The sequence below is a fragment of the Mandrillus leucophaeus genome, unplaced genomic scaffold, assembly GCF_000951045.1.
Source record: "Mandrillus leucophaeus isolate KB7577 unplaced genomic scaffold, Mleu.le_1.0 Scaffold209, whole genome shotgun sequence".
NCBI classification, from domain to species: Eukaryota; Metazoa; Chordata; class Mammalia; order Primates; family Cercopithecidae; genus Mandrillus; species Mandrillus leucophaeus.
The window spans coordinates 272384-289474 of NW_012102132.1; the positions used below are offsets into that span (position 1 = coordinate 272384).

Consider the following 17091-nt stretch of genomic DNA (forward strand, 5'->3'; position numbering starts at 1 on the left):
GCAATAAACATACGTGTGCATGTGTCTTTATAGCAGCATAATTTATAATCCTTTGGGTATATACCCAGTAATGGGATGGCTGGATGACCCTATTTTCATTAGAATACTCATGACCTGACTATGCCTCCCAGGATAGGTACCCTATGTTTTACCCTTTTTAGGAAATAATCCTCTGGATATTTTCCTGGCTGGGGAAAGTGCAGTCCCTCTGTGGAATGGAAAGGGGAGCTAGACGTAACAGTTTCTCAGATGCCTTCCTTTCCAGCCTCTGCACGTTTGAGACCCCCTTGTCCCCCAGTTCCAGAGAAGCCTTGTGCCCATTTTCAGCTTTGCTCACTGCTAGTTTGAGGTTTTTTTGTTTTGTTTTTATCTTTTTCCCTTGCCTGCTGAGTTGGTTACCACTCATCTGTCTGCTTTGGAGCTTCCAAAATGTTGTTCCTATTGTCCCATCTCCTGTTTTCCTGAGTTTGTCTTTTAAAAAACAATCCCTTTATGTGGTTTTTATGGTGTTTCAAGAGAGTGAAATTAGATGTATGTATTTCCACTGACTTAACCTGAAAGGCAGAACTGTTGTTTCTTTTTTACATTATTGAATCCGGTACGTTTTTGACTATTCGAAGCCCAAGGCTTCTGAGCATTTATGGAACACCTTTGTGCCAGGTACTGTTGTTGAGTTCTTTTCATGTGTAGAGATGCAAGTAGGAATGGATATTATCCTTAGTTTACAAAAGACAAGTTGAAACTCAGATTAAGCAGTGCATCCAAGGTCACTGCTAAAAAGTGGCAGTGCTGGGATCTGAATGCAGTCCAAGATTTGGGTTTTGAAACCCTGTGAAAGTTTTTACCCAGTCCAGTTCTTCCCGTACACCAGGGGCTGAGTTGAAATAATGCCTGTGAATCCTATTAAGATCTCTATGAGTTAACTGGACTTTGAAGGAGAAAACTATTCTGACATGTTTTGAGTTGTGTAACCTTGATTGGGCTTTTACAAAGTGAATGGGGCACCCACAAAGCATGAGAAGCACCTGCTTTCCCCAGCTGCAGGGACTCTCGCCTCCCTGCTAGCTTGGTGTGTGGCTGAAGGTCATTCATGGGCACCGTTGTGCCGACTATCTGGAGAACAAAGAATGCATGGTTTTCTGGCCCACCCAGTAGAATGTGTGTCTTATGGGTGATATTGTGCAGTAATGAAGGACTTATTTTCTATATGGCCACAAGGCTAGGTAACTCATTACCCATTCAGTGTCATGAGCACCAGCATCACATTTCCCTATTGAGAGCTTTGCTTTTTTTGCAACAGTATGAAGCCATTGATTTGCAAAATGGATACAGCCCAGCCATCAATGGGAGCTGTAGAGTCTTTACAGATTTAATTATTCTTTTTTTTTGTAAACCTTTGTCAAACCAAATTGTTCAGACCAAATTATGTATCAAAAACTTTGTTTTCAGCATTAAAGAATTGCCTATAGCCTTAAGTATGGGCTGGGTGGATTTGAATATTAGAGTATTAGAAATATTGCTAAACAATGAAATCTTATTTCCTCTCGAATGTTGAGGGGTGTTATTTTTATAACATGTTTCAGCTTCAGTGAGCTTTCTAAGCATGGTTGCTTAGTTAAGTACAAGATTCTGTTTATATTCTTTTCTGTAACTATAGCTTCTCCTACAAGAATGTAATATAAAATACTTACACACAGCTGAAAATAAGCTTTTTTTCCCCAATGCAAAGTAATATCAGCCTGCCTCTGCCTATGAAACCTGAAATGAGCTGGGGTTCCATTTTCATACAGTGTCTCAAGTCAAATTATTTTTAATTTCTACAGAGAGAACCCTTTTCATTTAAAGGGATTGAAAGAGCACTGGACCACTTTCAGCTCCTTTAAAATGCACATTAGGGGCCTTTTAATGTCCTCTCAAGATTTTTTTTTTAAAAGAACATTATAAGGACACTCCATACACTGCATTACTATATTGGTTTTCAAATTTAACTAGACCTTTTACCTAGAGAAGAAAATGATGAGTAACATATCCCATGAGTATTTTGAGAGAAATAAAATGCTTAAAGTGTTAAAATATTTTATTTTTAACACTTTTTCATCATAAGGATATCATTTCTTCCTTTCTTGCCTAAAGAGAAATATTTAGGTGTCTCACAGTAGAAAAATCTGCTATTCCAAAGCCAGATTTTGAATCCCATGAGAAATGTAGAAGACCTCGTGAAGGCAGACCTGTGATTTTGAGGTCACCATTACTCTAGACAACCTTGCACAAGGGAAAATGACTGGAAAGAAAACTGGACTTCAGAGTCAGATCTAGGTTTCAATCCTATCTCTACCTTGCATTCTTGGAAAAGTCATTGACCTCTCTGGGCCTGTTTCTGCATCATTAAATGGGGATAATTTGCAGCTTGCGTAGCTCTTATAAGGTTTAGAGGGAATGTACATTAGAGACCTACTGCAGCAAGTGGCGTGTAATTGCAGGTTCTGATTATAGTCATAGCCTTAATTGACAGCGTTTAGTACTTGTTAGCTTCTGTTCTAAGAGTTTTACGTGTATTAACTCACCAAAGCCTCACAACAACTCTCTAAGGTAGGTACTATATTAATATCTCCACTTTACAGATGAGAAAACTGAGGCACAGAGAGTGTGCCCAAGGTTATACAGCTAATAAGTGGTGGAGCTGGGCTTTAAACCCACAAAGACTGTCTCCAGAGCCTCTCTCTCAACGGCTATACCTTATCCACTACACAGGGGTGGCTGATAATGATGATCTGAATCGTGGTCATCTGCAGGGCAGAGTTCCTGCCTCATTCATCTACGGCAGGGGTGTCCAAGGGCAAGAATACAGTCATGGATTCTTAGTTTTTGTTTCTGGTTGGCCAGCAAAGCCCCTTCCTCATCCCTCTTTTCCACTCATCACTAAAGACAAAAACTTAAAAACCATGGCTTCAGGCTGCCAAAAGCCTAAAAACAAAACAGAACAACCACAAGATAAGGTGGGTTGGACAAGCTTGATCTATGGAGTACCCATTGCCTGCTATAGGTGGCGGTAGATTCTCCATAAGTGCTTGCTGAATGAATGTATGAAGCACTTTCCATAGCTTACTGAGGTGGGCTACTCTTGCTACACAAAATATATTTTTCCTCAGAGCCACTTTGCAATTTCCCTGAGCCCCTGTGAACCTCCTCTCTACCTTTGAGTGCTGGTACCATACTCAGCGTCAGTATTTCCACTGAGCTTTCCGTGACATGGCCAGCTTATCCACAATTGCCTTGCAGTGACTAAAAGATTTCCTTGATAAATATCAACTTTGAAAGCTATTCCAGTAAAGCAGGGGTTGGCAGAATTTGTCTTTAAAGGACAAGATAGTATTTTAGGTTTTGCAGGGCACAGGGTCTCTGTCACAACTACTCCACTGCGGCTCGAAAGCAGCCACAGTGTCCGTGGCTGTATTCCAAGAAAACTTGATCTACACAAAGAGCCTGGCTGGTTGCATTCGGCCAGAGAGTGCTGATTTTCCCACTTTCCTGTGCTGAAGAATCATCTTTTGCAAATGGAGATTCCTGGGCCTACCTCTGTTAAAAGATAATATTCAGAAAAGGCAAAATCATTACTTTCATACAGATAAGGATGAACATGTTTTAAAGATTTCATTTTACTCACGTGAGGGAACCTGGCAGAAGTTATAAGCAGTTCAAAGGGAAAAAGTCAAAAAGCACAAATTTATGTTGAGTACAGGAATAGAATTGCAAATGGAAGCAAAACTAGTTTTTTCCCCTAAATGGGGAGGGAAGTCAGGCAAAAGCAGACAATGACAGAGTTTTTAATATCTTCCAGTTGCCTACAACTTACGAAGTTGCAAAATACCTCAAAAGCAGTGAGAGCTTAGAACCTGATAACCTAGAGGGATGTGCTCTACAGGCAACACAGAGTTTTGCATTTTATGCACCCTGGAAAGACTGGTTCGGTAGGTCTCATGTTGTACTCAGAAATCTGCATTTTGAACAGACTCCCAAAGCTTTGGTCAAGCAGAAAGACTTCATGCCGCACTTTGAGCAACACTGGTTCATTATTTGTATGCTGTTCTCTTTATTTAGAATACTCCTTCTGCTCTGAGCCTCTCTTCTGATTTAGGGAAATCAGCCCTCATCTTGTGAGGCTTACCCATCCATTTGATCAGATGGGTGATAGTTTTCTTTGTTGTGGGGATTGGAAGGGACAGGGAAAGATTGACTCATGGGAAAAACAGCCTCATTTTACATTTTTACTATTTGTCTGTTCATGTCAGAAGGACAAAATGATGGAGACTTAAGCCATACAACGATTTAAAAATATTTTGGGCAGATTAAGGAAGGTGTTTGTAATGGAGGAAGAATGAACCTTGGAAGTTGTTGGTGCAGTGAACCTCAGGAAGGTGGAGGAAGGGAGATGGAGGGAATCAGGCCATCACTGGGAAGGACCATAGGGTGGTACAGACTAGAACAGGAAGCTTGAATTCTAAATCATCAGGAGTACAGGGACTTCAGTGAGCATGTTAGGGAAGTCAGAACTCGTTAAGTTCACAATCCATTATACATTTACTTTCTTACTGATCTTTAACTGTCAGCCACTATTCATCTCCATCAAATGCTGTTCCTCTCTGGATAGAACAGCAGACCTGGCTTGTGCATTTCCGGAGGATGGGGAAGTTCAGAAAGCCCCCAGACTGTCAGCCAGATGACTTCCTTTTTATTGGGCTTTTTCTCTGTGTGAATAAGCAAAGGGATCACAGACAGACAGATGGTTGGGTGGGTGTTCTTGATAGCGTGTATTTGGAAGTTACTGTCAAGTCAGGGTGCATGCGGCATAATTTCCCCTCTGATTTGCTTTCCAGCGGGAACTTTTGTGTCTGAGAGAGAGTGGGAAAGTAAGGAGGGTTCATTCCCCCACAAATCTTTTACTCAAACCATCTGGCTTCTCAGCTAGTCGCTGAGCTACCTTGAGAGTGGTACCATTTCATACTAGCTAGGAGAGTCTTCATGTTAATTCCTTTGCTCAGTGAGTTCAGCAGTTTACAGGGCAGACATTTTCCTTCATCTGATTCTCTGTGAGATGCTGTGTTAGGTTTAGGGGCTTCATTGGACAATGGGCACAGATCCTGGCTGTATAGGATTGGGAGTTGGTGGTCTCTCTGTGGGTGGTGGGGAGGCATCTGGGTGGCACAGACTGTGGAACAAAGTAGTTGTGTTATAGTGGAAGCTGGATGGCTTTTCTTCTTAGCGGTGAAGCTGTGTCTTTGAAGACATTGCACTTTGGCACCTGTGTCTTGCTAAGGATTTTGTCCCTATCTTGTCTTTGTCCTGAGATTATATCTTAGGACCTGCCAATTTTGCTGGAAATGGCAAGTTACCATGCACTGAAAAATCTCAGACAGCCAAGAAATGTACTATTTTTGCTAGCCTCAAGAGCCTAAGTGATAAGAGTGTCCAGGTGGTGGCCACTGCTGCCCCTGGGATATCTCAGGCCTCCTGCTTGACTGGGAGGCAGCAGCCACGCCAGCTGTTTGGGCCCCACTCACACCGGGGCCCCCATAGCATCGGAGTCTGCCTTGCTATGGAATTTGGGATGCTGCCCTTGTTGCATTCACTCTTCTTTGAGTACTTGGTGCTGCTTAAAAGAGCACAGCAAGTGTTCTTTGCAGGTGATATTGTTCATGCTCTCACCTTGTTTAGACTCCAAATGGCACCTGAAATGGCATAGGTTATCAGTGTTTATTAGCTAAGGCATGGCTCAGTCTTGAGTCTCTCTCAAGAGCTACAGGAAAGGCCTTTGCATTGTCTCTAAATGATGCTTTGCTGCTTATTTTAATCACAGAAGCCTTAAGGGGGCTGATAGTTGTATGGAGGATAGGAGCTTGTTTAGCAGGCAGGACATATTGTCATTTTAGATTCATAACCCTTCATTCCTAAATTAGATTGAAAATCTGAGCAGCTCTGTGACATCCACAGTATTGACATTCTCGGTTTTGTGTTCATGGGTTGCCAACACAGAGCATACTCTGACAAAACTGTAAAATTGTATATAACTTAAGAATGAATTTTTATGATTAGGGGCTCTCCTGTATTGTACAAATCATCTTATTTTGGGGTTGCAGATAGTAATAAATACAGAAGTTTTATAAACTTACATTTGGAAGTGAAATAAAGAAAAATAAGGAAGTATGTGCTCCAAACCAAAAATGAAGCTATTCAGATTTTCCTAATTTAAGCATATTTTCCCATTCTTTTCCCTAAGAAGATTTTTTTTTTTTACCATATATCCCTTTGTATCTTTTAAATTTTGTATTACATTCATTTGTGATCTTTCAGAAATAAATAAATAAAAATGCACTGGCTTCCTGATCAGAAAGAGGGAATAATTGCTATCACTTGCATTTCAGAAACATAGCATCCAAACTGATGTGATTGTGGTGACCTGTCCCACTTAGTTTTGCTGATGTACTATAATTACTTTCTCTAGTGAGGCTGACTTCAGAAACAGATGCAGAAGCAGAATTTTAATCCAGGGTATGCTGTATGTAAGTAACTTTTGCATTTACAATCTACCATTTGACTTTTTATGACTAATAATCCACAAATATCTAAACTAATTTATAAAGGCAAAAACTACTGATTTAATGTAGTACTCTGCTTCTGGATCCCTGAAGTGAGTCAGAAAAATTTCAAGTTGCCACGCCTTGGCCAGACCCCACAGTATATTTGTGATTGGTCCTGAAGTTAGTTAGTTAAAATAACTTGAAATGTTTCATGCTTAGTTCTAGGATCTATGCTTTCTTTGATTTGACTGGGACTGAAAGGCTCAGAATAACTGAATATCCTTGGCTCTAAATAAGAAGCTGTAACTTTGGGCCAGGTGCAGTGGCTCATGCCTTTGGGAGGCCAAGGCAGGAAGGTAGCTTGAAGTCAGGAATTTGAGACAGTCTGGGCAACATAGTGAGACCCCTGTCTCTATAAAAGCTTTTTAAAAGTAGCAGGGCATGGCAGCATGTGCCTGCAATCCCAGTTACTTGGATGGGTGAGTTGGGAGGATTGCTTGAGCCCAGGAGTTCTGAGCTGCAGTAAGCTGTGATTGCACCACTGCACTCAAGGTTGGGCCACAGAGTGAGACCCTGTCTTTAAAGAAAAAGAAAAAAAGAAGCTGTAACTTTAGTTAGGATTCTGACTGGTATGCCATATCTTGCATTAGTTCAGAATTGGGTCCTACTTGGGAAGGTGGAGGGATTGAGTGCCATGTTGGCAATTTACCTTCAGTAGAATGTAAAGTAAGCCCATGGTGAGGCAAAGAAAAGCAGTCCTAGTTCTCATGTCTGTCTTTAATCTTGGTTTCTATAACTTGTTTAGTTCAGACTTGGTTCTTTCCCCTATTTTTCTGATGTTGATCACATGCTAGCGTGATCTGCAAAATAATATGCAAATATTAGTTGTGTGCATATTTCTCTTTGTTTGGGATAGCCTTGCTCACTGAAGAGAATAAGAAGCTGGGTTTCTCCTCATTTACATAACAAGTAATGTGGTATGGAAGATGGAACCGAAGATTTGAGGTCAGAAGACCTAAGTTCTATGGCTTTTCTACAATCTAGATGGTTGGTCTTAAATCTTGATTGATTTGTAGTTTGTTGTTTTGTACAGTTGAAGCTAACCCTTCTCATCTCACAGGGAAGTTGTGGAGATCCGAGGAGAGCCCATGTGAGGCAGCACTTTGTTAACACTGAAGTGTGATCATTGTCAGTTTTATTTACTCCTATTTGTAAGCATTACTAGCAGACCCTTTGGTTTCTGAGAAATTTGGCTTTCTTTTTGAATGACAGGGCAAGCACTGAAGCTAATGCCATGTAGTACGATCAAAGACCTTCCTGGAACTCAGCTTCCATTGCTCCCAATAATCATGAAGAGGATACAACTTCAATCACTGAGAAGTTGAAAGCTCACTGTGCGTTCTGGGAGTTTCTCTCCACCTGGCTTCCAAAGCACCTCCTTCTCTTGGCTATCCTTCTATCTCACTGGTTGCTCTTTCTCAGCCTCCTTTACTAGCTCTTACTCTCTCCCTAGTCCCTTAATGCAGGGTGGGTTCCAGGTCTCAGTCTGTGGCTCTTTCCTCTATACTCGTTTGGTGACCTCATGCCATCTCATGACATTAAAGTAACGGCAAGAACCTCACTAACTTTCGCACCAACCTAATAGCTCAATCCTGAAAACTCTGACTTTCTCCTGAAATCTGGACTCATTTTCCATGGCCATCTCTATATTGATATCCCAAACTCAATATGCCCTCAAACTGAACAGATTTTTCTTTCCTTGAAACAAAACAAAAACCAGTTCTGCCCACAGCTGCACCCTTCCTGAAGCCCCCACTTTTTTATTTCCTAAATTATGCTCTAGATACTTCTCCATGGACCCTCCCACACTCCCCAGTGCCTTTGGTAGAGTCACAAGGAGGAGAAATAAGTGTATCTCAGTGTTAGAACTGAAACACAACCCACATTTTCACCCACTGTGCTTATTTTAAGGATGAGGAAACAGACCGAAGGTCACACCTGGGATGCATGGATTCTTATTATCTTGGCAAATAACTCTGAGAACTTTTGAGTGTTTTTTGTTTTGTTTTGTTTTCATTTGTTTCAGAGCCATACAGTGTAGTCATTTATAAAGATGGATAGCCTAGGCTGGCTCCAGGCAAGAGGCACAACCAAATAATATATTAGACATAATTTGCCTTTCAGCATTTCTGTTATCTACCTAGTAAGCTATGACCCCCGCCCCATCAGCCATCAAAATGTTGTTCTTTAAAGCTTCACACTGTAAAGCTGTATTATGCCTACCGGCTGGAGGAAATGTTGCTGCCAGATTGGTTCTGACCACACACGTCTGTTGAGACCCTGAAAACCAGGTTCGTGACGAAAGGTACTATGGAAGGACAATTATTGTATTTATTTTTAGGTTGTTAAATTATTTATGTTAACAGTTGAGAGACTTCTCTGTTTTTTGACTAATGAATGTTGACTTCTCTAAGTAAGGTTAGTTGTGCTCAGTAACCTTACGGGTCACTGAAGAAATAGGTTTTAGTTATTAATGTTCTCTGAGCTAAGAAACATTGCCTAGAAATAGTAACTAGAGCCTAAAGGTTTAAGTCAAGAAGAAACAAATAATCAAGGCAGAATTGTCTTGCCCAATTATAAGTAGTGTATTTAATCTTTCTGTATCTTGCTCCCTTGAATTAGAAAGCAAAAATACAATATTGAACGTTCAATCCTCTAAGGTGGTAGTTCTCAACCTTGACAGTACATTGGTATCACCTGGGGTTTAAGGAATATTCATACCTGGGTTTCACCCCCAGATAATCTAATTTAATTGGTTTGGGGTGTGACCCAGGAATCAGGATTTTTTAAAGCTCCCCAGATGATTTTTAATACACAACTAAGGTTTGAGAGTTTCTACAATGAATTCTTGAAAGCAGTTTGCAGAGGTCTGTCCTACTTTTTTGTTTTCTGGAAGAGACCAGACACCTTTGGAATTTTCCATATCTTTTACTTGTTTATGGGAGATATAAAGATGAAAAATAGTTCTGCTTGCCTGTGAACAGTATGCTTTTTCTGACTCTTGAGCACTAGCAACACGTATCTAGCCAGTTACCAAGGCATGGAGCAGATACATTTCCCACCCTGTTGAGCTTAGGAGGTTCTTATTATTGTCTCCCTTAATCTGTCTAAATCCTAAGATCAGCTCACCACCACCCACCCAGTAATTGCAGGCCTGAGATCTGAACCCTGGTCTTTCTGACTTTAAAACTCCTTTTCTTAACTACTGAGGCAAAGTCTAGTAGGATTCACCAAACCCCATTCCATCTTCTTCCTAGGCACACAGCTAGACTACCTTTCTCAGCCTCCCTCAGAGTTAGGTGTGGTCAGGTGGCTGGGTTCTAGTTGTTAAGGAAAGCAGAAGTAACGTGAAGTAACGTATGCCACCTCCAAGCGTTGCCTCCCTGGGTGATCTTCCATTCTTTCCCCATCTGTTGGCTACAACTGAGGACCATCTTTGGATGGCTCCCTTCCAAATACTCACAGTGTAATTCTATGTGAACAAGAAGAATATGTTAAGGGAGAGACTTGAGGGTTTATCTGTTTGAGCAGCTAGCCCTACCTGAAGATAAATACTGTGTATTAATGACCCAATGGAGAGGGGAAAACAATAGAGATGCCAGGAGATGTGATCCAGAGCACAGGTGAAAGCATTAGTTTTGAACAAGATACATCTTTGATTTTGAGAATTGGGAAGGAGGATGAAACAAGTGTGTATACATGAAAATTTTAGAGGTATGAGGCAATTTTCTTTCTGATAGCTTCAATTTTCTTTGTGATGTATAAGACATAAGTCATCTGTGGGAACTTCGTGGGACCAAGTAAGTAGTTTAAGGAGATAGTGTTTTGAAAAACATTATCTTATGGAGAATGGAAAAGAGATCCAAAGGAGAAAATTACAGACAATGCCAGGAATCTATTGAGGATGGGAATCATGTGAATTTGTCACTGCAAAGACTGTTTCTTGTTCACTGCTATTTCTTCAGTGCTTGGCATTGTGCCTGGGACAGGGCAGGCTTTGAATAAATGATTGAAAAATAAATATAGTGGCACTAAAGAAGTGACAGCTGGAAAAATGAGAGGGCTATGGTCAAAGAGTGGGATTTTAGATATACTATTCTGGAAGTACTTTCAGGTTCTGACAAATTTTATGTTCTGGCTATGGGAGTAGGTGGCAGACATGGAATGAAGGTGAAGATCATTGCCATTGGGAATACTTCAGGACTGAGACGCTAAGGGCAAGAAGTCACCCTGGATAATAGGGCATGGAATACAGTATAACCATCAACCAGCTGTCAATCTTTAAAAATATAAAGAGATTGGTACTTGACATTAATAGGAAGTGATAGAGTACAGTATATGGTATAGCCAGATGGTCTGAGCATCAGGAGAGCAGGATGACTATTCGAGAGTGAAAAGGCAGTGATCTGGAAGTTGCACTGGGGCATGAGAAAGATGTTAACCCTGCCTCCTGGCAATGAATGTGTTGGGTGTAGGAGAAAGGGCCACAGAAGACACAGTACCCTCAGAGGAGATCTGGGTTCCAGAGAGGACTGGGAAGTGAAAGGCACATTCAGAAGAGAGGAGTTTATTTTTCAACGAAAGAACTGAGTAACAATGGGAAGACTTTGGGTAGGTGTGTAGGGTGTTGCAGTGAGTACCGGTTGTCCCTTGCCACATTAATGCTGCACAGAAACCATAAATCCTTGAGAGCATTCAATAATAAGTTTATTGTGCATGTTTCTGGAGTCAGATTGGGTGGGGTGGGGGGCTAGGTGTCTCTAATGGTCTTGGTTGAACTTACATACATGTCTAGGGGTTACCTAGCTGTCAGCTAATCTATACTGGCTTTGGCTGGGGTAACTTGGCTCTGCTTTGTGTGTATCTCATCTTTCTTCTGGGACCAATGGACTAGCCTGGATGTGGCCTTATCATAGTAAAGACAGAGACAAGAATGAAAGCAAGCAGAATTGCTTAAGTGCTCTTCAGTCTTCTGCTTGGGTCAGGTCACTTTTGCTAACATCTAATTTGTCCAAGAAAGTCACATAGCTAAGTTTCAAAGTCACAAAATTATATAGCAAAGGGTAGGGATGTAAGAAGGAGTGGGAAAGTGGGGCATTTTTTGCAATTTATCACACATTGGGAAAATAGATAAAGAGAAAAATTGAAGAGACTATGGCTGGAAGAATTTACGTTGAGGGATGAGCAAGGATGACTTGTAAGTTAAGCCGGTGTGGTGGTTGGCTGGCAGAAGCATTAGGTTCCAGTAGGCATCTGATGGATTGGCAGTGGGCACTCAGAGCCCCCTCAGAGGAAACTGATCCACTTACCCTCTTGGCCTTAGTTTCGGCATATGTAAATGGAGATGCTAACACTTTTCAGACTGTTAGGTTAGTGAGGTAATACTTTCGAAAGCATTTTGTAAACAATAAACTTAAAATATGGAGGTAGGTGTGAATGTGTGTACTAGTCCAACACCCTTTTTCAGCATAGATAGGCTGCCGGGTAGCTAGTCCCCAGGCATGTGAGTAAGCCCAGTCAAGATCATGAGAGCCACAATGAGGAATGTTGGGGCCAGATTACCATGTAAAGTCTGCATAGTTGTCTCAAACCCCTGCCAAAGCTAAAGTGACTCAAATCCTATGGTTTAAAAAAAAAAAGTCTCTTAAAAATTATTTTATCTCTAGTATACTTTTTGAAAGCATACTCAGTTTGACTGAGTGGTTTTTGCCCCTTGTGAGGGGATGGCACCAGATACATACGTATCTGACATACGATGGCACAGAGTACAGACTCTAAACTGGTAATAATGCATGCCTCCTCTAGAGGGCAGTGCCCTCCACCCAGCCCTTGCTAAGTCCTCTGGTGGCCACAGTAGGACTCTATAGCTCTTTCTTTCAGATCACCTGCTGAGAGCCCTCTGGACTTGAATATGGGAAGCAAGTCAGCCTAACTTCAAGTGGCTTGCACTGGGCTGTCTCTCTGAACTCCCTTGGATGAAGGTGTACTTCCCTGCTGTCTAGAACAGGCTTTTCAGATGCAGAGTTCTAGATCGTATTGTCTTCTCCTGGGCAATGTCCAGAAATAGGAGTCCATTGGCATTAATGCCAAGTACTCTTTTTATACCCCCCTCCACAATGCCTGCTGTGGGGCATGGGAGCTGTGTTGGTAAGTGGACTCCCAGGGGCGTCCTGTAAGTCCCAAGCAAGGTATGCAAATAACTCCAGGATCACATCTATGGGTGACGACCTATTTATAAATGTGGCTTTGGAAAGACTTTGGCAAATATGATTTTTTTTGTCTTAGGAACACTTATGGTGGCAATTCTGTTAAAAATAAAAAGAGAAGAAAACAATTCCAGTCCTCTTTTACTGAGCAGGGAAAGAGTCCTTACCTATGCATGGTGGGCAGAGTGTATAGTACCCATCTGTGGAGGCTTTCAAATGAATGTCATGGATTTTGACTTAAATAGCACAATAAAAATCTCTGCATGCAAGATTGCACTGTCTGCCTTATTCTTCTGTTTCATCTCAGGTCAGCATTGGAGTTGAATGTCAAAGCTCCTTATTTTATATTCAGCTGTCAACTGGGTATTCTGATGGTTTTTAACACCTCTGACCTCTTGAACATTCCTTGGTGGATTTGGAAAACTGAGTTATTTATCAATTTATTGACTTGATTTTCATTTCACATTTACCAAGTATTTGTTTTTGGAGGACTTGATGACATCATCATTAAAAGGAATGCCATTCACTGGAGTCTATTAAGGTTTGTGCAGTACAGGTGGCTTTGCATTTTTATAGCTATTTTTAATGACCAGTAAGTTTGAGGCCTTGGATGGTCTTTGGGCCTGTCCTAAGTAACATAGATATAGTCAAGAACCATGTTGTGTATTTCAAATGCTTTTCCCCCTTGATTTTTTTGTTTTCTTTTAAAATAAAATCTATGGTAGTTTTGTTCAATAGAAACAGTATGTGAGCCTTGTGAGTGATTTTAAATTATCTAGTACACACGTTAAAAAGTAAAAAGAAATAAGTAATATGCATGAAATGTTTTGTATTCTTTATTTTTCATATTCTTTGCAATCTGGTGTGGATTTCACACTTAGAGCACATCTCAGTTTGCTCTAGCCACATTTCAAGTGCTCAGTAGCCACTGGCTAGTTCAATGAATAACACAGACCTGTAGCATTAAGACGGTGATGTGATACGATATGGAGAACCTTCCACCACGGTTTGTGTACTTTGTTGTTGTTGTAAGCAGCAGCATCTTGATTAAATTTGGGACAGAACACTTGAATTACTTAAATTGCATCTCTAATTATCACACGGTTCACTTGATTACCCTTTAGCACCTTGTTGCTTTTTGAGTAGCACTGGAAGAAAATGTGCTGAGAACCACTATGGTGTTTCCGAAAAAGCTTTGGAATAGCAAAGCTAAGCAGAAATATTGAGCCTAGCTGCTCTGAGAGACAACATTTATGTGGATGCATATACACGATAAAAGACTCACCACTTTAGAGCACTCCTCTTAGGAAAAAGGGACAGGAGGTGTGATGCTTAGGGCCAAATATCTAAGAGTACTACAGCTTGTTCCACCTTCATGTTCCTCTGACCTGAGGGCCTCCAGTGCCCCTTAAGTATGTCTAACATTGCATGTATATGTAGAACTTACAGGAATTTGGCTTCCTCGTGGGCTTTTTAGAAAACAATTCTGGGGAAACCTAGACTTGTATCAATTTAAGTCTCTGCTCAATTTAGTATTTGCTGTTCCACAACGATAGAGTGCCTTTACAATCTTGTCTATAGACTCTGGAAACCAGTCCATTCTCATTTAAAAGGTATTGACTTTTTTTTTTTTTTCCCCCTTTGGGCTCTAAAATTGGCCTAATTGTATAGTTACAGCCAGAATGAGTTTGGCTTCCAGTTTACAATCTTGTACTAGGGAAGGTTTAGGATTCTTATGGTTATGCTTGAGAAGAATGAGATGTTTTCAAAATTTAGAATATTGTTAAAGAGAAATGAACAAAAGGGATAACTTAAATTTCCCCATTTTAATGTAGCTATTTTATGCCAAGTTACAATCCAAAATGTCCAAATCAGTTTAGAAAATGATTGTGTCCTTCATGTAGTCTAAAAAGTGTTACCATGCCCTGTTAAGTTTATGATTTTGATTTATTGCCAAATGTGTAATTGTTTCTGGAAGAAAATATATAGTGGATATATTGCTCTGTTCTGTAGCCATCTTTATATTCATGATTTTTGGAAATCAACAACCCACATGGTTAAAGGGTGGTAAATATACAGGTGCTTCCTAACAAATATTAGTCTAAAAGTTTTTTTTTAGTTTATGTCTATCTCTTATGATAGGACTGAATTTACCTCCATCTAACCTCAGAGTTAGGCCTGATGGTGAGGACTATGTCACATTGGTATGTCCAGGTAAAGATTGTTTATGAGTATAGCAGTATCCTCAATATAATGTAATTTTAAATCTACACATACAAATGGGGACCAAATACGTGTAATATGGTAGTTTTGTGTACGTCTCTACTATTCTGATGTAATGATTATGTCATGTTCATGGTATACCTTTAGGCCATTTGGGGAGCCTGCATGTCTTTTTAAATCCCTCTTATTTTTTCTTTTAACCTTTAGAACTCTCTTTTTAATGTGATCTGGGATAGATCCAGATGATCTCTTTGTACTCCCAAGTTGCCTTGAGAAGACCCCGGTGATCAGCACCACAGTCGGTCAGAAATGCCCCATCTGTGATGACAAGTGAGCAGTGCTCATTTCTACCTCTGCGCTATGTGAGAACAGACGTACAGTACCAAGAACTAGATAAATCTCTTTTTTTTTTTTTTTGAGATGGAGTCTCACTCTGTCGCCCAGGCTGGAGTGCAGTGGCACGATCTCGGCTCACTGCAAGCTCCACCTCCCGGGTTCACGCCATTCTCCTGCCTCAGCCTCCGGAGTAGCTGGGACTATAGGCGCATGCTGCCACCACGCCCGGCTAATTTTTTGTATTTTTAGTAGAGACGGGGTTTCACTATTATCCAGGATGGTCTCGATCTCCTGACCTCGTGATCCTCCCGTCTCGGCCTCCCAAAGTGCTGGGATTACAGGTGTGAGCCAACGTGCCCAGCCGGTAAATCTGAATACTAACCTTTTCACCTGTGCTGCCCATTTACACATTACTTTGGGTCAGAGAGGGATGGGTATATTTTTCCCCTTTAAATTAGATAGCAAATGATCAGTGGACTAGAATTCTGCATTATTCAGAGATGTAATAATTTTTTTTAAAAAATGGCTTTTATTTTCTTAATTTTTGAAAAATCCAAACATGAAAGTAAATATTTACCATCTGAGTCTTTAAACATTGATTATAAATTTTTTAATTTTGGCATTTTAATAGTGGTGGTCTCAGTGCATTTTATGGCAGGAAATTTGAGAAAAATTTAAAGAACTGGTGAGGATTGGGGTGGATGTGTTTTTGAATTGCCACAGTTCTTTTGGGAATTTCAGTGCCCCATCAATTTGCATAGACACCATTTGAATAAACATGGCCTCTGCCAACAAATTCACTGAAAATTATTTTCTTTAATCTGCCTTATACAGATGTGTACTTGGAAATACTTCTATGACTTGTAACTTCCTTCTATGAAAATAAATTATATCTTTACCTGGAACCCTGAAGGTTGGAAGAGAAAGGAGCTCATTAGTCCAGTCAATTAAGTCAATTTTAAGTTAATTTTAAATGAAACACACCCCTAGATCTAGTTTGAATTTTTTACCTTAGGTGCAAGGATTTTCTAGTTGAGGCCAAGATGCCCTCAAAGGTAGAAAAATATTATGAAATGCCTCTTCTGTTAGGTTTTGGCAAGACTTTTGGGGGCAGAGGTGGTGTCATAAAGGGATCTTACTTCTATACTATTTCCATTTCCTGAGGAAGATGATGTAGGTCTCTGGTAACATCTCTTAAGAAATTCACACCATTTCCCATCTCGGTTGATGAAAATTGATGCTCTTTTGTTCTTAGAAACATCGTTGCCAGAAAGAGAGGAAAAGTAAATTCTGGAATAATCTAAAATGATGATGATGATGATACTTAATGTCTATTGAACACTTACTATATGCCCCACGCTGTGTGTTAACCTCATTCAGTCCTTAGTAGAACCTTGTGAAAAAGGTACTAATACTATCTTCATTTGCAGATGAGGAAATTGAAGCAGAAACAACTTGTCCCAAGTTCTGCAGCAATAAATTGCAGAGTAGGACTCAAACACGAAACAACTCTGTCTCACCCCAAAGCCCGCTTTCCAAAACACTGTTACCGCTAGCTATGTGGGCCCTTCCAGTTGAGGTAGGCCATAGGTCTGAGTGGCCCTGTGCTGTGCAGGCCTTTATGAGTAGTACCCCGTGAAGTTCATCACAGACTTCCCATTTCTGGCAAAGGATTCAATTATTCATTTTCA

The 17091-nt window shown here is 40.5% G+C and overlaps 1 protein-coding gene across 2 annotated transcripts in view; it reads left to right on the forward strand.

The window, feature by feature from the left end:
* TSPAN7 (tetraspanin 7) overlaps positions 1-17091 on the forward strand; it is a 124531-nt gene that overhangs the window by 55656 nt on the left and 51784 nt on the right. Inside the window, exon 1 of one of the 2 annotated variants that reach the window (XM_011980161.1) lies at positions 7491-7622. The exons of the other annotated variant lie outside the window; for it this stretch is intronic. Within the exon in view, the coding sequence (XP_011835551.1) occupies positions 7620-7622 (3 nt within the window). The 5' untranslated portion in view covers positions 7491-7619. Of the gene's footprint in view, positions 1-7490; positions 7623-17091 lie in introns of those variants that run through there. 2 annotated transcript variants of the gene reach the window in all.